We start from the raw sequence: 27666 nt of genomic DNA, 5'->3' as shown, positions 1-27666 counted from the left end.
AGCAATGACCTTTTCTTCCTGGGTAAAGTTTGCCCCAAATAGGTAAGTCCACTGACCTCTCAGGATATCACTGATTTACCGGCACTGCTCTCCCATCTTTTGACTTAAAAAAAAATATTTGTCGTCTCTACCACTCCCAGGGAACTACTACCATATTCTGGAAAGAGTCAGTTTAAGGCCTGACATTCCTGGGTGATTGAGGAAGTTAGAAACCAACTCCAAACTTTAGTACAAGTGTTTATTTCTTTCTCCTGGGCAGGTACATCCACATTCAGGCAGAGGTTTCCCCATTTTGCTCCTTCAGGAGTCCCCAGAAGAATGTTCCATTTACATGCGTTAAAAATAGCTGACTAGTTACAACAATGAAATGTTAAGAAGCAAAACCTTGTGTAACTAGTTGCTCTTAGTCCATGGTCATGGATATACAAAGGATGTTTTTATGGTATGCAGTATATACAGGTTAGTATTAGTGAGGGACCCAAGCAGTCATTGATAGTCCAGTAGCTCCAATGGAAGAGCCCTGGATTGGGATGGCCTAAGCTTGCCAGTGCTGGTTTTATCTGCCATAAGCTAGCCAATACTCCACACTGTCAGCATTGCTATTCCAACAAGGAAGTTTTTCCAAAATCACAGCAAGTCCCCTGATCCTAAGCTAAAGCAGAATTTTATTTCTGCTCTAGGAGGGGCTTAAGTGTGTGCACTTTGGGTTGACAGGAGATTGGAAGCACCAAAGACCCTAACCTTTAATCCTCAGGACAGGGAGGATGGTAGGTCATTATTTCCTCCTGGCTCAAGAGCCTATTTTCACAATGGAGGTGAAGGCTGGTAGCATGGTATTTGAAAGAATGAATGAAAATATGTCAAAGGTAGGGAAGAGGTATGACACAGTAGAAGACACATTTTCCTGCTTGTTGGCAAGACCCCACATCTTCTCCTTGAAAAAGAGAAAAAATTTTGCATGGAAATAAACACGAAAAATTAACCTGTCTCTCTCACCTCTTCCCCAGTGTGAAAATTCAGCTCATTATCCTGGTTAGCTGCCTCTCTCATTAAAGAGACTTTTTCCCTGAGTGGGATGAAACCAGGACCCTCTAAAAGCATTGGTGGATGTCTCATTCTTATTTAATCATTGCATTTTACTAAAAAAATTTTTTTGCTAAGCCCAGGGGAGCTGATCAGTACTAAGAATATCAATTTTTTTTTTAAATGTAGGAAATGAACCCCAAATCCCACACCTTAAAAGGAGAATGTGCTGAAAGTTTCTCTCCTTCGGATAAGCAATTTAAAAAACACTGGAGGAAAAAAAAGGGGGGGATTTCAAATGTTTCCATGAACACCTGAGACCAGCCCACCACATCTGATACAAACTCAGAGCAGAATTTCCATCTGTGGAGGAAAGAAGGTGGTCAAAGGTATGGGAAGGGTGGTGTCTGATGGCAAACATGCATGATGCATGTACACAATGGAGGAGGCCAAAACGGACCCAAATCCCAATCCTAAAGTCTCCCAGAACACTATCAATGTGCACTATCCAACGCTATCCCTTTTTTCTGTCTCTATCACCTTCCCATCCCTATGTTCCATATTCAACAAACTTACTTCTACATGGTAAGACCATGTAGTCTTACCAAAGAGTCAGTGTGGCCCTGTGGCCTATTTATTTGGACAGTATTAAACTACTTATTTCACATTTAACTTCTCTTTAAAAAAAAAAGTTAAAAAAACCTAACTCTTTCCTCTATTTCAGGCAGGTAAAAAAACCCCAAACTCTCCTAATCAGTGCAGTTAGGAACGAGAGGGAAAAGAAGATTAAGAGATCTGATGACCTGTGCTTTTGGAATAACCATCAAAATGTAACAGAAGACCAAGTCCTCAATGAAGGTCCAGGAAGAGATAGCTCTGTCACCAAGACTGCAGCATCTGGTCCTGTCCAGAACTTCTTCCTCTTCTTTGAAAGGAGAGAATGACTGAAGTACAACTCGGGGAACACCACAGGGTATTTCCAACATGGAGAGGAAGAGAGCTGGGGAGACTGAGGCATGCACACCCTGGAGACTCCACCACCTTCCCTTTGCCTATGGCTGGCAGTCTGCCATACTCCAGCACCCCAGCCTTGCTCCGGAGACTGCCTTCTCTTGAATCAGTTCCAACAGTTCATTTTCTCTCCGGTTAAGCTAGTTTCACCCCCTTAGTTCATGCATTTTTCTAGTTTCCTTTAATTTCTATTCAAGAAATGTAGCTTGTGTTTTCTTTTGGAAAAAAAAAAAAAGAAAGAAACCATTGGAAGACTATTGGGCTGGAAATTCATTGCCGTAATGCCTCATGTGCTCATCAGTGACGGAAAGGTATGTTGCCCTCATGCTAGGAGTGTACTGGAGGGAGAACAGAGAAAAAAAATGAGAGCAGGAAATGCATTTCCATTATCACTTCTCATTAGGTACCTTGTTAGTTAAAGTTACATTAGAAAGTTCCAACTGTACAAAGGAAACCCAGTATGGCATTCACAATCAGAAATGCAGATGAAGGAATAGGATGCTCATACAGTAGTGCTCTCCACACTTTTTTTTCTTTTTTTTTTTGCAAAGGGGAATAAGGAAACCCATATAGTCAAAACACAGAAGGAGCATTTCTTCAGGAAATATTAAAGTGGGAGAGAGCACACAGACTAAGGGATGGGGGCAAAGGGGATTAGGGGGAACTCCTGATACCTCTGAAGAGGAATAGTGACCTTTATGAGACTTTTCTAGGCAAGAGCTTAAGAGAGACTAAAAATTCAGACTTTTCAATGTTACAGTCTGCTTTAGAACTTAACCTGGAGTCTGTAAACTTGTTTAAAAAAAAAAAAACACTGTTTTTCAAATATCATCGGTTTCCTTTATAATCCCATGTATTTTACTTTATCAATTTGCAAACATTCTGAGAAGGGGTCATAGGTATCACCAGACTGCCGGGGCGGGGGTGTGGGGGTGGGGGTGGTGACTCCTGCTTTTAGGAGAACCGCTGTTAGCTAGCACCCCTAAAGCCTTTCTTAATCATCTACTCTCCAAAACAGCCTCAGCTTCTAGTTTGAAACGAGGAGGGGGAGAGTGGGTCTTTCTGCAGTATAGCTCTTTTTAAGATCACCTCCAAGAGATGCATGTAATATATACTTCTGAAGAGAGCAGATTATTTTGCCTTTGCCAGCTTAGAAATAGAAGATTCAAATTAGTCTCTGTCCATTTTAAACTGGACGGCTCATAGCCAAGGTTGAAGAGGCAGCTTTTGAAGTAGGGGAGTTGGTCCATAGGCCCACGCCTAGGAGGTGTCTGCCTGGTGAGCTCTCTATTTCTAGCTTCCAGATTGCCCTTGATGGAAGCTCCTGACCTGTTACCCTAACCACCAAGAGACATGTCTATACCACAAGTGCATAGCCAGCCAGATGCCTGCCCTCTTCATGCTGCAACAAGCCAGCTGACCTCCAGGACTCAGGGAGGGGGAAGTGGTCAGGAGTCACTGGAGAAGAATGAGGCTAGTAATGAGTGTGCAAGAAGAAAATGGTCGAGGGGCCAGGTGAGTGGACAAGAAGCAACGTCTTTTAAAACAAGGTTGATCACAATTCCTTAGGTGGCCCCAGGTGACTTAAAATATAGATGGGAAGGATGCAAGAGAAGATCTCTGTCTTCCTATAAAAGGCAGTACTGTGGACCTAGGAAGGTGCTGCTGGCCCTGAGGGATGCTCTGGAGAGGACTTTGCTAATGTATAGCCTATGCTATTATGCCTTGGAAATGGAATATGCATTTATATAATGTCTTACCACATACTTACTGTGCTAAGTGCTTTACAGATACTTCACTTGATCCTCATTATTGTGCTAAGTGCTTTACAAATATTTTGTTTCATCCTCACAACAACTTTTTGAGGAAGGTCCTGTCATTACCCCATTTTGCAACTGAGGAAACTAAGGCGCCCAGGGTCACTCAGCTATAAAGTTTCCAAGGTCGAATCTGAACTCACGTCCAGTGTTCTATCCATGTTGCCATCTTCTCTCCTAAGTTCTTTTTGCCTATTAACTCAGAAGTTGTGACTGACCCCAGATTAAATCTCCCTGCTTTTAAATGATTTTGTTACCATCTGTATTACTTTGAGGCAGTTTTAGCACAATGTACAGTTCCTTAGCTCCAAGGGAAAATACCACACTTTGAGTTTGCTGCCTGGGCTCCCTCTGGTGCTAGGGCAGGAGATACTATATTCCCCCATCAATTGTAGATGCCAAAAGCTACTCTCCTGTGTCAGTCACTATATGTCTAGGGACTGCAAGAAGATTTTAATATTTAACGCATCTCATTAAGGAAAATCTGTTGAGGCAAAATAGAATTAAACATTGCCAAACAAATTATTTTTGATTGCCTATTATCTTCCCTCGTAAGCAGAGATAATCAACAGCTGACCTTGAATGCAAGGCTGAAGGGCAGGCAGAATGAGAATTCTTTGCCAGAGTTCTAAGCTGCCTGGGATCCCTGCTTCTGGACATGGGAAAGGCTGTTTACTAAGTACAGCCCACCCCAACCCAGTCCCAGGTTGAACCTACCACCCCCTTCAGCCATTCTTTTGTTTTTCTCCTTGTCCCCAAGGCCACCAGCTCTAGGGAGCCCTCAGAAACAGTTCAGATCTGCTCCAACAAGGCATGAGCTGCAGTATGGTGGACAAAGCCCTGGACCTAGCCATAGTCAGGAAGGTATGGGTTCAAATTCCATCTCAGACACCAGCTGGGTGACCCAAGTCCAGTGTCCTCTCTCTTTGTAGTCGCCTCATCAGTAAGATGAAGGGGGTTAGAATTAATTATTGGTCTCTAAGGTCCCGTCTAGCTCTAGTAATCTGCCTGGGGTTGGGGGTCAGCTTGTTGCTCACTCATTTATGATCTGCTTTCTGCCTTCCCAGGATATTCCACTGGTGACCAGCACAGACTGCACTGCTACTACAGCTCTCCCTCCTTCTGACTTCCTGCAGGAGTCCCAGGCTCTCACACAAGCTATCGTGGAGGATGTGGGTAAGAAGCTAATCCTCAGTTGGAGAAGACCAAGCTAAGATCTGACATATTTCCATTACCCACCATCATTAGGGAATTAAGTGGTCCACATCAATACATGCTGCAGGCAAAGAAAAGCTCAAGTGGACTTGGACTGACTGGATCTGGATTCAAATCCTAGCTTTGCCAGTTATTTATTGGCTGTGTGGCCTAGGATAAATCACTTGAGTTCTCTGTACCTCTTTTATCTCATCTGTAAAATGGGGAGACAACTAGGTGGTGTGGTGGATAGATCACAGGGCTGGAGTCAGGAAGACTCATCTTCCCGAGTTCATATCTGACCTCAGACACTAGATGTGAGACCCTGTATAAGTCACTTAACCCAGTTTGCCTCAGTTTCCTCATCTGTGAAATGAGCTGCAGAAGGAAATGGCAAACCACTCCAATATTTCTGTTGAGAAAACTCCAAATGGGGCCACAAAGAATCAGACACAACTGAAAAAGGACTAAACCTCAACAAAAATGGGAGGGTAGTTGGACTGGATGCTCTCAAAGGTCCCTACCAACCCTACATCTATGATCCTGTGAATGGCTCTGTGCCTCAGTTTCCTCAGCTGTAAAATTTGGGAGTTGGGTTAAATAGTTATTAAGGTCTATTTCTAAATCCACCATCTAACCCTTTTATTTCTCCTCCCCACAAAATATCCATTATTATACTCTGCTATAAGGCCTTGTGTATAGGGAGATGTCCAGGAAGCCCTACCTCTGACACACGCTGTGTGACCTTGGGCTAATTACCCCAGAAGGGTCACACTCAAATAGAAACTGGTCTACTGCTATTCAGTCCTTTTGGACTCTTTGTGACCCCATGGACCACAGTACACCAATGTCCATAGGGTTTTCTTGGCAAAGATACTGGAGTCATTTGCCATTTCCTTCTCCAGGGGATTGAGGCAGATAGAGGTTAAGTGACTTCCCCAGGGTCACAAAGTCAGGAAGCATCTGAGGCTCGATTTGAACTTAGGTCTTCTTGTCTCTAGGCTCAGTGTTCCATCTACTGAGCCACTCAGCTGCCTTTTACATAATGTTTACAGACTTAAAAACCACATGTTAACATTATCTATGTTCTACTGTGTTTCTATTTTGTTTATATATTTTTTATCTGGTTGCAGAGGAGAGTGTTATTAGCGCTTGTTTGACACCTCTGACCTACTAAATTCCCCAAGAATACATATAAATTACAGATAAGGTGCCAGCTTTCATTAGTTGAGGAAATATCCCCACCCACGAGTCCCCGGAATTTTTCAGAGTTTTTTACATATCATATGATCTACTCTAAAGGCTAACAAATGGTGGATAGTTGAGGATTTAAACACCAGCCCAGCCACTGTGGGATCTCTACCCCTTCTCCTCCACTTTTCCTCCTTTTTTCAAGAGGAAAGGCTAGTGAGGAGGGAGAATTTGGGAAAAGGGGAATTTATTGCCATGACTTAGCTTCAGCAGGCCAGAGTACCGTAGGGGGAGGAGAGGCTCTTCCAATCAGTGGAACGTTTTCATAGCGAGGATTCCCACCAAAGAGCATCGCTTGGTTCCTGCAAGGTTGGACGAGACTGCTTAGGAGAGGGAAGGAGAAAGTGAAAATGGAAGGGGAAGGTGAAAACAAAAGGGGAGAGGAAAATATAATAAACACATCGGGTATAGGGGAGGCTCACTTCAAGAGCAAGATGCTCAAATGGGGAGATATGGGAAGTGTGGCACCCATACCACTCTCTGTGTCTAGAAATACCTATTAAACAAACACCCAGATCTGCCCTTTGGTCATCCAGTATAGACTTGTGAATACAATATAATAACATAACATAACATAATATAATACCTTAGCTGTTAAATATCACCGGCAGAGTAGAAGGACAGAAGGAATGGCTAGTGAGCATACATTAAGACCTCTGCCTCAAACCCTGGATCTCTCTATAATTAGGACTTCTTAACCTGAGGGCTGTGGACCTAAAAACAATTTTTTAAATAATTTCATAATTTTTATAATTATAATTATTTCCTTTGTAATCCTATGTATTTGTTTTATGCATTTAAAAATATTATTCTGAAAAGGGGTCTATGATACAAGCTAAGTACTCCTGCCTCGTGACATTTTTTCTTCAGTTGCCTTTACTATCTTTCTCTGCAGCCCTATCTCATCTTTATGATTTTAATCTATGGCCAGCATTCCCCCAAAGCAGGGCCAATTTATTTTAGGCCATCTTTACAGAGGATGCTCATTTCATTCTACAGAGAGTATAGAGTAGGCTCATTTTCTCTATTCCTTTTGGCCTAGGAAATGAGACCGGGGGAACTCTATGCATCTCTTCAGGTAAAATGGAACTATGAAGCGATTTTGTACAACGGTTTGTTTTCCTAACGTGGGACTTGGGGAAGCTGAGGGTGCTGAACCCTCTCCTCCTGTTGACCTCACATGTATTCTGAGACGGGAGCATTTGAGACTGTCTGGGCTGGGGGATGCAAGCTGGTCTGACTGCCGAGGCTGCTGCTGTAGCTACAAAAACTTCGGAGTTGCCCCCGGGTAGGGTTGTGGGCAGCGATGCGCCGGGCCTGGGGGTTGAAAGGGTCATCTTCATCAATGTCATCGTAGCTCCTGTCCCTGAAACAAAAGGCAGAGTATGGCATGTCAGAGTGGAGCGAGGGGAGGAATGCTAGGTGTCCTTAGCCTGGCATTCAAGGCCTTCCATGATCTGGCCTCCAACACACCTTGCTAAATAATTTTGCCTGCTACTCTACACGAATTCTCCACCATAACCAGTCTGGTCTTTCATTTGTGTTATTCTCTACAACTGGAATACCCAGGCCTTTGTCATCCTTTATCCAAAAAAACAGGACTCAAGACTCACCCCCTCCCTGAAGCCTTCCATGACCCCACCAGCCCAGAATGACCTTCCCTGCCTCTAAATACCAATAATGCTTATCCATATGCCCCATTTTTGCTACTTCTCATGTGTTACCTTTACTAAATAGGACACTATATAACATTTATTTCCATATGTATATATCTTCTCTGTCTACTAGATTATAAGCACCTTGAAAGCAGGGTCCATATTTTATTCAGACCACCTTTCCACTTCTGGCGCCCAGGGAACTTCTCACTGTGGCAAGGTCTCTACCCCCATGGCTTCTGCCTCTCATCAGTGAGGTCCTGCCTCCATTAGCACCCATGCCAGTCATCCTCCTTTCTTCAAAGCTGGGCCAGCCCATGATGCCCCAGACCTCCACTCCACCTTCCCCTAGGTGAATACCTTCCCTTATCTGCCCACCCCCTCCCTGCTTCTCCGCTCTCCTCTATGTGTTCTCTTTTTCTCGTATTTGTGTTCTCAGAGTCTAGCACAGTATCGAGCATACAGCGAACACTTAACACATGCACCATCTAACCCATCTCCCTGTCTCTGAAGGGACAGGTTGAGGGTATCTTCTTGTACTTCTTGTTTGAGTCCTGGTTTGATCTTCATAATTTTGTTACATTTACTTTTGATTTTTTTTTGGTGTGTCATTCTTTCTATTTAAGTTGCTGGAGTTACTGTATATAGTGTTTTCCTGCTTCTGTTTGCTTTGCTCTGCACCAGCTGATATAGATCTTTCCATACTTTTCTGTATTTATCACATGTAATTTCTCACAGTACAGTAATATTCCATTACATGTATGTACCACAATTTGTTTAGTTCTTCCCCAGCTGTTGGGAATTTACTTTGTTTCTAATTCTCAGCTACCACAAAAAATGCTGCTATAAATATTTTGGAGTATATGGGGATTTTTTCTTATTGATGGCTTTCTTCGAGTATAAAGCCAAGTAATAGGGTCTCTGGATCAAAGTGTTTGGACATTTAGTTACTTTATTTGCAGAGTTTCAAATTGCTTTCCAAAATGGTTGTACTATTTCACAGCTCCATCAACAATGTATCAGTATACCTGTCTTTCCACAACCACTCCAGCATTGACTGTTGCCACTTTTTGTCATTTTTTTCCAATTTGCAAGATGTGAGGTAGAACTTCAGGGTTGTTTTTATTTGCATTTCTCTTATTATTACTGATTTCAGAACATTCTTTCGTGTGTTTGTAAATACTTGGCAGTTCTTTTGAGAACTGTTTGCATATATCCTTTGACTATTTATTTATTGGGGAAGGTATATCAGTCACATCTGTGTGTGTGGAGAGAGACAGAGTTTATGTATCCTGGATATTAAACTCTAATCAGAGAAATCAGATACAGATGTTTTCCTGTTTGACCACTTCCCTTCTTATCCTAGATGCATTAATGTTGTCCGTGCAGGAGCTTTTCAGTTTCAAGTAATCTAATTTATCTTTTGTTTGCTTCTATTTCTTGTTTAGTTAAGAATACATTTTCTACCTATAGTTTTGAGGAATATGTGATCTGTTTCTCTTCTAATTTTTCAACAGTATGATCTTTAATATTGAGGTCACGTATCCATTTTGAATATTTTGCAGATTATGGTATAAAATGTCCATCTAAGTCTAATTTCTGCCAGACTGTTTTCTAATTTTCCTAGCAGTTTTTATCAAATAAGGAGTTTCTCCCTAGGTAATTTATGTTTTCTGCTTTATGAAATAAAAGGCTACTGAGTTCTATTATCTTTTAATCTTCCTTGTCTATCTGGTCTGTTCTATTCATCTCACTCTGTTTCTTAACCAATATCAGATGGTTTTGATGACTGCTGCTTTAAAATATAATTTGAAATCTGGAAGTACAATTCTCCTTTCATTTTCACTTCTTTTCATCACTCCCCTTGATAAAAGGAATTTTGGTTTTTTTTTTTTTATCAAGTTCTTTAAAGTATTCCCCTGGTAATATGATTGGTTTGGTATTAAAGGAATAAATCCATTTTGGTTGTACTGTCATTTTCATGAGCACTGAATATTCATCTAGCTATTAATATTCTTTATTTCTTTAAGGAGTACTTTGTAATTGAATTTATACCAGTCTTTTGTGTGCTTTGGGAGGCTGATCCCCAGATATTTTATGCATTTGTGTTTATTTGGAATGGGATTTTCCTTTCTATTACTGCTTTGTGTGTTTTGTTAGTATTAATAGAAATGCTGCTGATTATCAGGATATATTTTGTAGCCAGCAACTTTGCTGAAGCAATTACCTCAATTAGTATCTGCTGATTCCCTAAAATTTTCCAAATAAACCATCACATTACCAGTAAAAAGGGGTAGTTTTCTCTCCTCCTTATCTATCTTTATTCCTTTAATTCTCTTCTCTTGTCTTATAGCTATTGCTAGAATTTCTTGAACTATATTAATGAGGAGAGTGGGAATCCTTGCTTCATGCCTGTATTTTTTGGAAAAGGTTTTAGTGGATTCCCAGGGCTTTTGAAGTTGGGTTTTGATTTTAGATCAATGTTTTTTATGATACCAAAAAAAGGTCCCGCCATGGTTATATCTGTAGTGTTTTTAGCATTAAAAAATGTACTTGTCAAAGGCTTTTTTCTATTTCTATTGAAATCACCATGTGGTTTTGGACATTTTAGTCTTTAATGTGATTAATTATGTTGAGGGTTTTCCTAATGTTGAACCATTCTTGCATTTCTGGTATAAATCCCACTTGATCATAATGATTTCTTGGATAAATTGCTGTAGTCTGTTTGACAGGATTTTGTTTAAAATTTTTGAGTCAATGTTCATTAATGATACTGGCCCATAGTTTTCTTTTTGTGTTTTATCTTTCCCTAGCTTAGGTATCAGGGCCATATTTGTCTCATAAAAGGATACTGGTAAGGTGCTCTCTTTCTCAATTTTTGAGGATAACGTGTACTAACTGTTCTTTAAAAGTTTGATAGAATTCTCATGTCAATCCATCAGGATCAGGACTGGTCCTCTGGTAGCTCCTTTACAGCTAAATCTATTTCCTTTTCTGAGATTGGGTTATTTTAAGATTTCTAACTGGTCTTCAGCTTGAGTATTTTATCTTTTTAAAGGCATTTCTCTATTTCATTTGTGTTCTCAGTTTTCTTAGCATATAATTGATCATAATATGTTGTATTTACTCTTATTATTTCTTCTCTTTTGTTGTGATTTCAATTTGTTCAATTGCTATTTTATTGATTTAATTTTCCATTCTCTCCTTGTTAATCACATTAGCTAGGAGTTGATCAATGTTGGTAGTCTTTTCAGAGACACAGTTTTTATTTTTATTTATAATTTCTAATTACCTATTTCTCATTTATTTACCCTCTCATCTTTAGTAACTTCTCTTTTGTGCTTATTTTAGGTTTATTTGTTGAATTTCTAATTTTTTAAAATGCATATTCAGTTTACCTATCTTTCCATCTTTGCATCTCCATTAGGCTTAGCATACAGCAGAAATTATCTTGCTTGGCTGCCAGAGAGAGTGGGCAGCAGTGGAAAGCAGGGAGAAATGAAATTGATAAAATTGATAAGAGTGCACTATTCTATAATGTAAGGTCTCATGTGATACAAGACAGTGAAGGGTGGCAATAGAAAAGGGGCTGTGTAGGACACACTGTTTGCCCAGCTTCCTAGCAGATGGTCTGCCCTAGACAGTTGTCTAGCTTCATCTTGGTTTCTTCTAACTACCTTGCAAAGTTGAACATCAGAGGAATTCATCTCTAAGGGGAGGGGCAGCTCAGAGATTAAAGTACCACGGTCTAACTTTAGTAAAAGCATTATGTAACCCAACCCTACTACAGTCACCATCAACTTTCCACATTAACATTCCAAGAATTTCCTGGATACTTTGGTAGAAAACCAACTATCTAGTGAAGGCTGAAGCCTCAACCATTCTCCCACCCTCTTCTAGACTCAGGATAGGCTTGTGGCTTAGATCCCCAGAGCAGAGGACCCAGAGTAGTTGTCATATTCCTTCTTATCCCTTTGCAGAGAAGAAAAACAGGAGACTTCCACCCTTGTTTCTCCAGCCAACCTACCTCACAACCAAATACTTCCATGCCTGAGGTCCCGCACAGATCATGGTTGAGAAGGCCATGGCAGCCAAGAGGGAGAACAGGCCAAGATACAGCAGCCCTTCAATGCCATCATAGCAGACACCAATGAGGGCATCAAGGTAATCCTGGAAAGGGAAGGAAGAATGGAGAGAATACTCATTCTGGAATGAATACGAAAACTCAAGGTACCATTCCTGATGAGTTCTTCTTCCTGCCCTTCCCTCTAAAGCAGGCATTTGATGTGAATATTTTCATGTAGTCATTGACCAGTTCATTATCTCCGCCTTATATTTTTGGCATGGCTTGGAGTCAAGAAGACTCACCTTCCTGAGTTTAAATCCAGCCTCAGACATTTACTAGCTGGGTAACCCTGGGCAAGTCATTTAACTCTGTATGCCTCAGTTTCCTCATCTGTAAAATGAGCCATAGAAGGAAATGGCTAACCACTCCAGTACTTTTGCCAAGAAAACCCCAAATGGGTCCACAAAGCGTTGGACCCAACTAAAATGACTAAACAACAAACAGTCTTATATTCAGATCCTGAAGAAACTTTAAAGGCCATCTTAGTCTGACCCCCTCCTTAGAGGTTATGTGATTTGCCCAAGGTCACACTGGTACTAAGTAAAGGACCTGAAATTTGAACCTAGGTTTCTTTCCACTGCACATTCCCTACATTGGTATAGTTTAGTGGACAGAGCCTGGGCTTGGAGTCGGAAAGACCTGAGTGAGTCACTTAATGTGCTCATGTCTCAGAAAACTCCTTAGGTTTTATATAAGTCATAGGGATCTAAAATTTTTGTTGCAGAGGAAGCTCCCAGACTAGTAATATTCTGGACTAACAAAATAACATCTTTTTTCTGATGCTTGCTCTCGTTCTCTCTCATATATACACACAAATACATATATGTTCTCTTTCCAAACAAATGGGGTTTCTTTAGAGAGCAGGAATTGGGTCTCTAGTTTTCTTTGCACAAACAGGTCTTTAAACAATGCTTTTTGATGACAACAGAAAGGCTGGGACCCTAACTCCCCAGGAGAACAGCTGGGCAGACTGGAGATCGTGTGTCTACAATATGGAGCAGTGACTCATCATTCCTTGGAACAGAAAGCTTCAGTGATTTACTCAGAGCCTCCTTCTCCCAGCTGCTGGAAGGAATCTCAGGAGACTCATGAACCCCAACACCCTCCCCTTTACATCTGTAGCCCCTTCATGGTGAAATGTAGCCTAGGTCTCAAGGCAACTGCTCCCCACCTGCCGTCCTCCATTAGTCACCCTAGCTTGGGGCAAAGTCTTTAATATTCCCTTCCTCCCTTCCCCAGCTAGTATACCTTATGCAGACCTCTGCAGTCTAACATGGCAGTCAGCTGGTGGAGGCTGGACTCAGATGAGTTCAGTAGCAGCTGTATCCCAAGCAGATCTTTCTGAAGTGGGGAGGAGACAAGGTTTAGGGTTGCAACAATAAGCCTGCTTTTGCAAAGAAGCTTTTAAAACCAGGGGGAAGGAGCCAACCCACAAGGAAGAGGAATGGAGAGAGAATGCATTATACATTTTCAGCATCCTTTCAAAAATACTGGAAAGCAAGTCTGGCCCATGCAAGTGGGAATCTGGCTCCAGGGATTAGATGGAGAAAGGGAGGGAGGAGGGGAAAAGGGTACAATGGGCATTCGCTTCTAACTGAGGCTCTTGGGGGGTTACAGGTAGCTAGCAGGTCATGATGTGATCACAGGATGTGAGTTTGCATTGGAAGGGACCTCAGAGGTCATTCTGTCCAGCCCCCTCATTTTCCAGATGGGGAAACTGAAGCTCAGACAGGCAAAGCATGATTTGTCTAAGATCACACAGAAAGTTTAGCATCAGAGGAAGTATTCTGCCTATAAAGATTAAGATAATCCTCAGCCCATTCCTAACCATTTGAGGAGGCATGAAGGAAAGGGGGAAAAAGCACCTCTCAAACATCAACTGGTGCTGTGGTACGAGAGATTACCAGGCTAGACTGGGTGTTGTACCCAAAGGGCCTTTGTCAGTCCTCATTCTACTATATGACCCTCTCTGGAAGAAGATGGATTCAATGATCATACCTCCATGGCTTTAGAAAGCCATGGACACTACCTTTCTTCTCTCCACCCTCCCATCCTCACTCTCCCTCCTTACTTCCTGCTGGATGCACACTTCCTATCCTCACCTCTGCTGTAGGGAACAAAGGTACTGCAAATTGTAACAGGCCGAGGACCTGGATCTGCATTGTAGTCAATGATCGCTGGAAGATGGTCAATGCCTGAAAGGGAGAGGAAAAGACCATTAGATGACATTTGCTATTTCCCACCCTCACACTGAAGAGCCAAGACTCCACTGGGATCATTCTAAGGACCCTGCCATTACAGACCCTTTTAACCTTCCCCATGAAGCCAACGCTGACCCTTAGAACGAGTTCACCAGAGCATCTCCAATCACGAATGCCCCCTTCCAGTTAGCACTAGGATTTTCTTTCTCTTCAGTGCTGAGAACCCACTGCATATTTTCCGAGTACAAATTGCCCAGAAGAAAATACTAAACAGACTGTCGCATGTTATAACATTTACATGTACTCAAAAGTTAACAAAGTACTTCATAGATATGATCTCATGTGATCAACAACCCTGTGATGCACATACCATTATCAAGAAGAAACTGAACAAATCTCTTTCTCCAAAGGACAAAAGTGAGATGGTAGCAAACACAGCCCTAGAAACTACACAAATTTATTGTTACTGGCCAAGGTTTTGATGGTGGGGGATTTAATGGAAACTGTGGTGTCACACAGGGATAAGGGGCAGGGAAGGAAGTGCATACCTGTTGGAATGGGTTACTCAGGCCCTGGCTGCAGTACAGGTAGTAACGGGTTATCTCTGAAAAGCAAAGACACTGGCTGAGATTAAGGTCCTCATTAACAACCCAAATGACTCTCCCTCTCTTTGTCAGTCAGCCTTCCTCCTAAGAGCCATACAAAGTACCTCCCTTCCATAGCCCTTTGCTGGGGCTGAGGGCACTGCTGAGGTTGCTCTTTCTAGAGATCAGAGAAAAGCAAATGAATCAACAACCATGTATTGTACACCGGGCTCTGTCCTAGGTGTAGGGAGAGCCAACCATCAGAAGGAAAACCTTGATTGGAGAGAATACAAAAACAGGCAGCACATATTCTAGCAGAAGGTGGTGGGGGTGGTGTGTGAAATGAATACAAAGGAAGGGGTAATCACCAGCTTAAACTAACTGGACTTAATTTGGCTTTGCTTTGATTTATCCCATCCCATCCCTTACCTGTACTCATCTGGCCCTGGGTGACATTCAGGATGAACTTGTCCGGAGCTACACAGAAATCACTAGTGCCCTGTGGTAAAGAAGGACAGAATCTCAGAGCTGGAAGGAGGAGGCTTCCACAGTCACCTAGTACGACCTGTATCTGAGCAGAAATCTGCCTCCCCAATACCCCCAACACTTCAGCTTTTACCAGAAGACTTTCAACGATAAGGAACCTACTATCTTCTGAACCAGCCCGCTGCCCTTGGGGATGATTCTAATAGAAAGTTTTTCTCTTTTTCAAGCTAAAATCCACCTTTCTCTGACTTCTACCCATAGTGATTAGTTCTGCCATCTGGTGCCAAACAAAATAAATCAAATCCTTCTACTTGATAGCCCTTCAAATACTTAAAGGCAGCTCTCCTGTTCCATCCCCTCCATCCCCCCAGAAACCAAGAGAGTGAGGGAAAAGTAGGCTTTGAGGAAAAATTAGAGGGTCCAAAGCTCACAAAACAAAATACTCTGTCTGCTGCCACAAGACAATTATATGTACCCAACCAAACTATATATTCCTCAGGAATCAGGGAGGATGTCTTCTCTATTTCTTCTAAAACCTCTCTACCAAGACTCATGATAAAACATTCCACTCACCTCCTGACAAAGAGGTGATTGACTCAGAGTGCAGAATGAGACATATATACACATGAATATATACACACATACATATGTATGTATACATACACTCATGTACGTATGACATGGCCAATTTGTTTTGCTTAATTATCTATGTTTATAACAGGAGTTTTATTTTTTTGTTAACAGGAAGGGGAAGGTAGGAGAGAGAGAAGATGGATCTTCACTGATTGAAACAAATTTTAATTAAAACCAATCCTCTCTACCACCTGATGCAGAACCTCATTATTTTCCTTAGTTCCTCTTTGTGAAGGGCAAATTAAAACAGAATTTATCTTAAAGTCAAGGGACTTCTTGAGAAGGCAGTGTGTAGGGAAAGAAAATACTGGGTGAGGGAAGGAGAGGGAATAAGTGTTTGTGCTTATGTGCCAGGCAATGTGCTAAGTGCTTTTACGGTTATTATCTCATTTCATTGCCACGACAACTCTGGGAAGTAGGTAATGTTATCATCCTCATTTTATAGTTGAGGAAATCGAAGCAGACAGAGGTTAAGTGACTTACCCAGGGTCACACAACTAGTAAGGGTCTGAGTAAGTGAACTCAGGTCTTCCTGACTCCAAACCCAGCACTCTCTCCACTGCAGTGTCAGGGGGTGAGAATCTGGTCCTGGCTTGGCAGTGACTCACTCTGTGACCCTGGGGAAAGGGAGATCTGGGTTCATATCCAGACTCCTGACACTTATTAGTTATATGACCCTGGATAAGTCACTGAACCTTTCTATACTTCAGTTTCTTCTTCGGCGAAATGGGGATAATAATATCAATAATACCTATTTCATAAAGTGTCTTGAGAAGCAAATGAGAGGAAGGAACAAAGGGCTATGTAAATTGTAGTTACTGTTATCATAATTTGGAAGTAGCTGATACTAACACTTGTTAGTTTCACAAGTGAGCATTTTGGTAATCCACATTACCATTAGACTTAATTTTTTAAAAGCTATTATTTCATATTTTATTTTTCCCCAGTCACAAGCAAAAACAATTTTTAACAGCATGGTAGATTTAGAGCCAAGAAGGGACCTTAGAGGTCATTTAGAACACTCCCCTTATTTTACAAAGAGGGATACTGAGACCTAGAGAAGTTAAACAACATGTCCAAGGTCCCAAAAGCAGAGCCACAGCATAGATCTAGCATGCAAATAATTCCATTATTTCATTCTACAATAATTCCATTGATTGCTGAAGCCAGAAGACCAGCCTCCCAATCCTGGCTCCTTAAGATATACTACGTATTTGACCCCGTACTAGCAATTCAGGCTTTCTGGTCCTTCATTTCCTCTTCTATAAAATCAAAGTGTGGATTAGATGATCTCTTAGTTCTAAATCTACAATCTTGTGAACTGTCTTTCCTCTGATGTCAAAGCCAGTGCTTTTTCGACTTGGACCATGATCTTCATATAAACATAAGCCACGGGTGATAAGGAGGATTCCAAGAATCCACTGCAAGGCACAGCCCTGAAAGTCTAGTTCAGGGTGACAGTGGTGCCTGGGGGTGGTAAGGGCTTTGGGATAAAAGGGAACAGTACTGGGGCAAGAGGGAGTTGTTTATGACCTTCTGCAGCTGCTCTGTCCAGTCCTGTTATTACAGTGGCCGCATTCCAACTTGGGGAATTAGCTTCTACCCACAGCTGAACACTCTCCAGCCAAGATCCCTACCCCACCACCACTGGTGTAATAGGCTAGCTGTCACATGCTCTGTCCTGATATAGAAGCATTGGATGTCATATACCAGTGCAGTGGGGCACAGCAGGAATTCAGTTTTCTATATAGCTGCCATCTATCTGTATTCTGCGTGTGTACACACACACACACACACACACACACACACACACACACACACACACACAGCATTTCAGAATACTACAGGGGAGGGAAGGAATAGTACTTTATCACACAATTACTAAAATAATGAATATCCATGATAATCTAGGTTGGCAAGAGGCCACGCCATGGAGACCTTCTTCCTCCCTCTATCCCCTTACCTACGATGGTCTCCCCAAAGCAAAAGAAAGAGTAGCAATGATGAAGCATGTTACTCACCTCAAGAGAGGTGATAGACTGGATACAGAATGAGACATATATTTTTCAGACTTGGCTGACTGGGCAGTTTGTTACGCTTGACTATTCCTATTTATTATAAAAGTTTTGTATTTCTTTTTTCCCCCCCAGCGGGCAGAGAGGGGAAGCGGGAGGAAAGAAAGGTTAAAGATAAGGTGCTTTCTTTATCCTTCCTCCACTTCCAACTGTGAAGAGGACAGAAGGCCAGAAGGAAATCATAGATAAGCAGAGTTACATGTTGTACGTATGAGAGACTTTAAAAGAAATGCCAATGCCAATTAATAGATGTCCAGTCCCATGTATAATTTTCTCCTATTATTTGTTCTATAGTGTATAGGAAATACTCCTTTTATTTAGTATTTATAATTAAAATAGACAAATAGAGAATGAGAGACAAGTAGAGAATGGTTGTATACGAGGGAGGGAGAATGAAAATATACCTAGTTAAAAAAAGATCAGATCAAGTACAAGAGGTTTCCATTCCTCTTTTGAACTTGTCTTTTTCTTTTCCTTCTTTTTTTAAAAAGTAAAAAAAATGTGCTGAATATGTTTTTATATATAGTATATATACATGTATTTGTATATACACATATACACATACATGTATGTATGTATGTATATATAGGCATATGTAGATCTATCCATCTCTATATACATTTCTCTCTCTATCTACACGCTTCCCAGCAAACATCCAAAAAAGTACCTCTAACAAAGCACGTTCCCTGAAACTTGTCAAGCTGCCTAATAACATGCCATTTTTCTGGGTGCGTTTTAGAATCCAAGCAGGGTCAGTGGCGTCACAGCCACAGCTGTCAGCTGGGATATTCTTGGTACGACCCGGCTCTGCCTTCAAGGCCAATCCTGTTTCTCAGTAGCCACAGACATGACAGTCAATCCCTGACTTGCCCTCCTTCCCTGAGAATGCTGCCTGCTGCAGGGCTAGGTGCAATTAGGGGGCGGAGAGGCAGGGTGTGCCACCCCCACCCCACCATGAAGCCTCAGGTGTCTGCCTCCCGCTAATGAAGACAAATGAGAGAGGTCACAGCTGGTGCCCATGGGAGAAATTAACCTAATAATCAGCCAAACTGGAAAATTTCTAACTGGTTGACTAAGAAAGGGAGAGCCAACACATGGATGGGGAATTGCTTCCAATAACCTCAGTTTCTTACTACAGGAAGACACAAGCTTGGCAACTCCACTAGCTAGTTATAGATTCCTTTTGTATAAGGATTCTCAATCCAGGGTCCATGAACATTTAAATATTTTGATAACTATCTTTCAATATCACTGGTTTCCTCTGTGATCCTCCCTGCTTTATTGTAGGCATATAAAAGCATTCTAAGAAGGGTTTTCACCAGACTGGCTAAGGGATCTATGACACAGAAAACATGAAAAGGCCCTGCTTGACTTGTACTTTACTCTTGGAAAACAGCATGGTAAGAGCCCTGGCTCCAGAGTCAGAGGTCACAGCTTCAAATCCTGCCTCCAACTGTGATCCTGGGCAAGTCACTCAATCTCGCTGAATCCCAGTTTTCTCAAGGACCCCAAGACCTCTGCGGCCATTTTCAGCTCTCCATCCGAGCCTATAGACTCACAGATGCTCTAAGAGTAGCTAAGGAGGCACAGTGGATACAGCACCAGGCCTACAGTCAGGAAGACCTGAGTTCAAATCCAGCCTCACACTTTTACCAGCTGTGTGACCTAGGGCAAGTCACTTTACCTCTGTCTCAGTTTCTTCATGTGTAAAATGAGGATGATAATATTTATTTACCTCCCAGGGTTGTTCTAAGGATCAAATGAAATAATAACTGTAAAGTGCTTAGCATAGTATCTGGAATGTAGTAGGTGTTTAATAAATGGTAGTAGTAGCAGTAGCAGCAGCAGCAGCAGCAGCACTCCTCCTCCTCCTCCTACAAGAGAACTTCAGAGGGCATCCAGTCCAATTTATGCCTAAGCAGGAATTCCCTTTAAATCATGATCCCAGCAAGTGTTCATCTAGTCTCCACATTAAAAACTTTCAGTGACAGGGAGTACCCAATTTACTGAGGTGTTGCCTGGGGTTCCAATTAGTACGATTTTTCTTCTGTCAAGTCAAGGTCTGCCTCTCTGCAAGGAGTATCCACTGCTCCTTTGGTGGCCCTCTGGGGCCAAACAAATTCTTCCTAAATGCTAGTACCTTCCCCTGAGATTAACTCAATTACCTAGGATATGCTTGTTTGTATATAACAGCTTGCCTGCTGTTTCACCCATCCTTGAGGCCTGACTAAACTCCTTAGGGAAATGGCACCCTCCTCAAAGGCAGGCGCTGGGTTTGTTTTTTGTTTTTTTGGCCTTTCTTTGTATTTTCTGACAGCAGAACCCAAGTAGGTACTTAATAAATGTTGCTTGACTTGGCTTCTACATGACAAATGTTTTCTTCTTTAGGGTTTTACAAACTAAATCTCCTTGAATCCACCTATTTCTAAAATGATGAACTTTTCATCTCATTCTTCTAAGATGGAAGCATACTGCCTTTACTTTTGGCATAGCTGACCGAGAGCTAGCTTTGTAGCCAGAGATTTGAATTCTACTACCACCTCGACCATCTACTGCCTACGTGACCCTGGGTAGGTCCCTTAACTTCTCGAAGCTAAAGACAGTTCTCTAAGACTACAAGATACAACCTATACCCAAAAGAGGGAGTTTCCTCATCTTGGAATTCCCCTTAACAATGGAATCACACGTCTGGTCCCTATCACCTAAAAATACCTCTTAGCCTCAATTAAATGTTTTCAGTGAACAAACATCCACCTTCTCTCCCTCCCAAATCCCACCTCCCCCCCAAAAACAAACCCTTGTACATATGCACAGTCAAGCAAAACAAATTTCTGACCCAATTAAAATTTACAAAGCTTTTATAACCTGTCTTTCGTTTAATCCTCAAAACAACCCAGTGAAGAAAGTAGAGCAGAGAATGCACTCACAGTTGGGAGAAACTGAGGTACAGAAAAGTAAGCCATTCAAGGTGTCAGGTTTCTATCAAGTGCAGAGTTCTTTCCACTACTCTACCTCAGGTTAAATACCAAGAATGAAAAGACACTGATGGGGGCTCAATCCTAAACAGCAGAGTGTCATTGTTGGTGAGGCTGATGAGGGGTTGGGGGAGTCGAACTAAGGATGGGGTCAATGCAGTACACATAAATTCTAGTCTTCTGGCCACATGGCTTTAGCAACTAGGCTGAGAGGGTTAGGCTTCAGCTCAGGAGGCAACACAAAAGCGCCTTTACACAATAACTCATTGACAGCATCATATCCCCTCCCCATCTCCTCCTCCCACCACTTCCTTTTAAAATGCATCTGTATTTCAAATCCTATCAAAGGCCCATTCAGCTGGTCTTTCTCCGCTCAGCTCTCACACAAAGGCCTGACTAAACTCATTAGGGAAATGACATCTCTAGTTCACTCTCTTGCTCTCAGAGGAATGCAAGCGATTAAATCAGGACTTGTTTCCTTAGAACTAATTGGAAAAAGGCTCCTCCTGCCTCCGCCCTCCCCCCAAAAAAGAGGGGAATCGAGCTGGTACAAGCTGGAATCTGCAAGAAACTCACAGGCTGTCCTGGTACCAGGCTTTCAGGGCAGAGGAACAGCTTGGCAACTTGCTAATTCCTCTCACACTCATGCTTCTCCATTTACTAATATGTCAATAAGAGTCAGGGAGCTGGAGTTTGCTGCTTTAGCCCATAGCCTAGCCTGGTTCTAGCCCTCTCAGCCTCCCTCTTCTCTGCTGGCATCCACGGGCCCCTCCCAACCCAGCTTTGCTTCATGAGACTCAGTGTGTATATGGTCAGTCAACAGCAACTACCAACAGCACCACAAATAACTGACATTTTTATTGCTCTTTAAGGCTTACACCATCTCATTTGGTCACTGGAGTAACCCTGGGAGGGAACTGAATTAAACTCTTATTCTCAGTTTACAGATCGTAATATCTGTGCCAGGAAACTGTTTTAGGAGGAAGGAAATGCACATTGATTAAGTCCCTTACCATGCCTCAGGCACTACGCTAAGAGCTTTGGGAATATCTTATTTGATCCTCCCTAAAGCCCTGGGAGGTGGGTGCTCCTATGATCCCCACTGTACAGCTAAGGAAACTGAGGGAACTCATCATCCTCCTGTAAGATGGAATCAGCTGTGAAACTCTCATACCTCTTTGTGATAGATGATTTTAACTACACTCCTATTTTATTCCAATCAGAATTTAGTATGATTCCATAGGGGGTAGTGATTATTAGTAATTATTAGCATTATACTTGTGTAACAATATACATTTAGTTAATCAACTAATATTAGTATAAGAAAGTCCAAATTAACACATAGTTTACATTTGGGGATAATTAAATAAGATAGCCTCTTTCTTATAATAGGTCCCAAACTTTAAACTATGAGATTATAAATTCACTTGCTTGTTATGAAGTTCACTTGCTTAATCACAGGAAGTTAACTACAGGATGTCCTCCTTTACTTTCTGCTGAGTAGGTGACCAAACTCAATGCTGTAGAGATGACTCAATGACAAGAAAAGTTTCCCCACTACTTCTGTAGCCACTCCGTCTCTCATCCAACTCTACTGTCCAGCATGGGGAGATAGATATGGGGAGCACATGGCCAATAAGTGACTCTGTTTTCTGGCTTGTGGCCTGCCTGTCTCCCAGTCCATTGGCCCATGTGGATGTTTTAACATCTGTTTACCAGCCCAGTCCATGGGTCTGCTTGTCAGCTCAGTAGGACCTCCTGGAAGGCTAAGATACAGGTTTGTCAATCAATGGGGTTCTTTATTTTGTGTAGACAAGGTCAAGATCTATCAACCAACGAGGGTCTATTTTTAGTCTGCTTCATCTGTATTGTCTGGATATCACGCACTATAAAACTAAGGCCCTGGAGGAAGGAGGCGTCTCAGATCATGAGAAAGATGAGATCCCATTCATCAAAGGGGGTCAGGTCCTTTTAATACACGGTTTTTTAGCTTAGAGCTCTGTCTCAGTTTCTTTTACTGCAGATTGGACATTTTTTTGGACCCTATACTCCTCAGTATACTGCCCTTCTCTGACTAGAGAGGGTGAAGGGTAGTGATTGGCTAGTTCCCCCCAGATCCTCCATCATTTAAGGAGCTTTTCCCCTCTCCTCAGTTTCTTTTCATGTGTAGCCTTCTTCCATTAGATTATGAGCTCCCTGAGGGCAGAAATTGTCTTCTGCCTTTTATTTATCCTTAGCACATTATATGTAGCACAGTACATAATAGGTACCTACCTAATTAAAATTTATTGACTGACTCTGAAGTGGACAGAAGTTAAGTGACTTACCCAGGATCACATGGCTAGTAAATTAAAACTCAGTCCTTCCTCAATTTGGGCCCAAACCTCTATCCACTGAACTACCTAGCTCCCTATCACTACCACTACCACCACCACTACCACCATGGGAAAAATGCCTGCTGCAAGTACAGCCTTAAGAGATGAGGACACTGATGCTGAGAGAGAGAGGTTAAGGATTTGCCCAGGATCTGTAGATGACAGAGATGAGATTTAAGCCCAGGTTAGTACAAATATGATCATTACTGTTTTACAAATGAGAAAACTGAGGCTCAGAGATGATGAATGACTTGCTTAAGGCCACAAAGTTAGTAAATGCCAACACTTCTACTCCAACTTCAGTTTTATGACCTCCAAACTAGTTTCTGATAAACCACCATAGAAGTGTGTTCAGAGACACTGGTTGTATGACTTCATTTGTGTTTGACTCTCTGTGATCCCATTTGGCACAGATGCTGGTGTGGTTCGCCATTTCCTTCTCCTGCTCACTTGACAGATGAGAAAACTGAGGCAAACAGGGTTAAGAGATTTGCCCAGGATCACACAGTTGTTAAGTGTCTGAGGCCAGATCTGAACTCAGGTCTTCTTGATTCCAGGCCCAGAGCCCTATCCATTGTACCACCTAGCTGCCCAGGGAGATATCTAACAGCATCAGTCAATAAACATTTATTAAGTGCTTCCTTTGACCAATATACAAGACAGTACAAGACTATTGGTCTGACCAGCCACAGTCAGACACACTGAAATTTCACTTTATCGTGGTGATATCATTTTGGTCCTCTTCCATTATGAAGGACAACAACCAACTCTGTACAAGGCACTGTGCTAAAGGTGCACAGAAAGGCAAAAACAGCCCCTGCCCCAAGAAGCTCCCTTTGTAAAGGCACTCAGGAAAAGCCCCACTCCACCTCAGCTCCACTCGGTCCACAGGAGATAACAGCATCCCATCATTTCTACAGATCTTTAAGGTTTGTAAACAGCTTTATAAAAATATTACCTCATTTGATCCTCACAACAACCCTGGGAGGCAGAGGCTATTATTAACCTCCTATTACTAAAACCATTTTACAGAAATCCTCATCTGAAGCTATGGGAAGTTACAATTTACCCAGGGTCTTACAGCTAATGTGCATCTGATTCTGGATTTGAACTCAGGCTTTCCTGTCTGCAGGTTCAGTGCTCTGTGCACTATGGAGTCACCGAGAGGTTTCAACTTTCTAACCCCTTAGACCTCTCCTTTGGGTAGGATCGCATGTCACCCCCTTTATCTCTGCTCTGTCTTGCCACTGGGCTCAGATGTTTCCAGAGGAGAGAGGCTGAGGCTGATGACTTTGCACAGCTCTGCCTCACTTAAATCCAAGTCAGGCTAAATCAAGACAGCACCCTTGTGATGTCACTGCTCCTCTTTGAAAACAAAGGAGGCACAACAAAATCACCTTCTGAAACAGGGAACATCTTGGTGGGATCGTGCACATAGAGTTGAAAGGAACTTGGGGGATCAAATAGTCCAGTCTCCTCATTTTACAAATTTACAATTGAGGCCCAGAGAAATGAAGGTCACACAAGTGGCAGAGAAGTGGGATTCAAACTCAGTCCAGTGTTCTTCTCATTGACTCACCTACATACACAGCTGTGGGTCATTCTATTCACTTAGCCAATAGGGGATCAATTAAGCCTCAAGGGTCAAGCTGCCCCTGTAACCACAGCTGTTAGCTTCCTCCCTACCCCACCAATCCTCCTTCCCAGCAAAAGTCACCAAAACTTAACCAGAAATCACCAGGACATAACATGGTAGTATAGGATAGGTACAGAGTAAAGAAACATGGGTTTGAGTCTCAGATCTACCAACAATTTCTGTGTGAAACCAGGTAAGTTATTTAATTTCTCCAGGCCTCAGTTTCCTTATCTGTCAAATGAGAGATCTGAGTTGCTGACCTCTCAAGTTCCATGCAGCTCTCATATTCTAGGATTCCATATCAGAGACAGGGGAGACTAACACCACAAAGATCCAACCAGAATCCTAGAAGCGGGGTGTCTGGACTTCAGCCACATTTATTTTCCCTTTTAGACCACTTCTAGTGAACAACTGGAGAAGTCAGATTCAGTCGTACTTTGGCCTGCTAAGCTCTGTAGTGATGAGAGGAAATGATGAGGAGACAGAGAGACACTCGAAAGCACAGGCATGTATTCACACCCATAACACACACACACACACACACACACACACACACACACACACACACACACTCACACATGTTACTCACCACTGCAGCTGCTGTGTCTGCAGCCAGGGAGGCCCAGCTGAGGAGAAGAGTAAGGACACCGCAGCAAAGCATCCTGGAGAGAAATGGACAGAGGTAATAACTAACTGAGCTTAGTCACAGACTTAAGATCTACAAGGTCTTTAGAAGCCATCTAGTTCAACCCCCTTATTTTTCATATGAAGAGACTGAGACCCAGAGAGGTTAAGTGACTTGCCCAAGGTCACACAGTTAGTAAGGGGCTGAGGCAAGATGGGAACTCAGGTCCCATGACTTCAAGCTTGGCACTGACCCCCATTATTTCTAATGCATACTGCTGAGGGAAGCCTCCTCCCATGTAGTTCTTATGGCTTCTTACAATTCAGCACTTAGGTCAATCCATTAATTACAGTGACCATGACATGGGGAAAATCTACAGTAGGCTGGGGAGGATACAAGGGACCAACAATCCTGAAGTAGTACAAATAGAAAAGATAATTATGCTTTCCTCCTGGTACAAAACAGTGCCAGAAAGTGCTGAGCAACCAAGGCCCAGTGTCTCAGTATACTTGGAGGAGAAAAGGGTCTAGTCTAGCAGGTCCTAACTTCTCTGAGACCACATATTAGTCTCAGATGGCTAAGTGACATGCCAATGTACTCCCTTTCCTAGGGCTGGGGGTGTTCTCAGTTTGCTGTGGAGTTACTGGTGCTCAGAGTCTTTTGGCAGGCTGATGGTTTGCTCGGTCTCATTTACTCTTGGGGCTCTGAGAAGAAGACTATCAGTGTGTCCATGGCCACAGACTACTGCACCTGTTCCAGAGACATTAAAAATGGTGGCCATGCTTCTTCAGTATGAGATACTTCAAAATGGCGGCAGGATTACAAGGATACAAGGATTACAGGAATACAGGCAGGGATACAACCTGGCTATGGGCATATGCACAGGAATATGTCAAAGCAATATGTGCAGTGGGAAAAATACTATATTTATAAATAAAAGGGCTTGGATTCAAATTTAGCTCCTATTACTTAATACAGAGCTAGAGAGGAAGCTACAAGGAATCTACTGTTGGGAAGCAACTGGCAAAGTACTGATTAACATTTTCTCCAGGGGGTTGGAGGCTGGGAGAGAGGTTAACAGGGGCAAAGTCCACTTCTCTGTCAAAAACCTAGATGACCTCCCAGCAAGTCATTCTATCTCTCTGGGTCTCGTTTTCCTTATCTGTAAAATGAAAGAGCTAGACCGTAAGATCCCTCCCCTTTCAGCTCAAAACTGAGGATTGTGATTCCACCCTTGAGGTTTGGTACAAAGTTAGTTATACCATCATTTGGACTCAGAGGATTTCTTAGGCCCATGGCAGCTCTAAGTTCTATTCTTAATTTCTACTCAAGAAGCAAGCTAGGAGACAAGCAGCTTTGGGGGAAGCACCAGTGCTGCCACTAGTCAGGTCAGGGCTTGGCTTAGGGAGGGGGCAACCATATGTATCTTACCATTCCCACCTCCTCATTTTATTGGACACCCTCATCAAAGGCTCTGATGTTACTTAGGGTCAAGGATACTCACGTAGCTAGGAGACATTTGGAATGCTTAGCCAGCCCCAAGCAGGCGATGAGGCAGATAACCAGGTCCAAGATGAAAAGTAAGAGGTAAGAGAGCCACCTGGGAAAGGAGGAGGGGGGTAGTGGTCAGAGAACTTCAAAGCAGGATACACAGGCAGAGCCTGTATTTCTCAGGATGTCCAGGGCATTTTCTGACATACCCTTTTCATCATCAATGAAATATCCATCATCTACAGTTAAATTATGCAGTAAACACAGTCCCTTCCTTAAAATGTGAAATAACCATTGTTGTCCTGAGCCAATGGTGTCTACCGAGGATGGGAAAGCCCAAAGCATGAGGAAATAAGACGAGCTTGAAGGAGGCATCAAGGTGTGGTGGAAAGAGCTCAGCACTGCTGTTCGGAGATCCAAAACGCAAGTGTTAGCCCTGGTTCTGCCAACTCACTAGCTGTATGACTTGAATAGCTTATTTCCCACCTTGACCTCAGTTTCCTCTTTC

General features: G+C 42.4%; 1 protein-coding gene across 1 annotated transcript in view; it reads right to left on the bottom strand.

Annotated features, from left to right (window-relative positions):
• Positions 1-224: 224 nt before the first annotated feature.
• TTYH2 (tweety family member 2) overlaps positions 225-27666 on the bottom strand; it is an 86697-nt gene continuing 59255 nt past the window's right edge. Inside the window, exons 5-14 of the mRNA XM_072645580.1 lie at positions 27172-27267; positions 25632-25704; positions 15292-15361; positions 14827-14882; positions 14180-14272; positions 13326-13418; positions 11979-12121; positions 7477-7662; positions 6520-6598; positions 225-2372 (exon numbers count right to left, since the gene is read on the bottom strand). Of these exons, the coding sequence (XP_072501681.1) occupies positions 2289-2372; positions 6520-6598; positions 7477-7662; positions 11979-12121; positions 13326-13418; positions 14180-14272; positions 14827-14882; positions 15292-15361; positions 25632-25704; positions 27172-27267 (973 nt within the window). The 3' untranslated portion in view covers positions 225-2288. The remainder of the gene's footprint in view (positions 2373-6519; positions 6599-7476; positions 7663-11978; positions 12122-13325; positions 13419-14179; positions 14273-14826; positions 14883-15291; positions 15362-25631; positions 25705-27171; positions 27268-27666) is intronic.

This window comes from Notamacropus eugenii, chromosome 2 (genome assembly GCF_028372415.1).
Source record: "Notamacropus eugenii isolate mMacEug1 chromosome 2, mMacEug1.pri_v2, whole genome shotgun sequence".
NCBI lineage: Eukaryota > Metazoa > Chordata > Mammalia > Diprotodontia > Macropodidae > Notamacropus > Notamacropus eugenii.
This window is presented reverse-complemented; position numbering and strand designations above follow the sequence as displayed.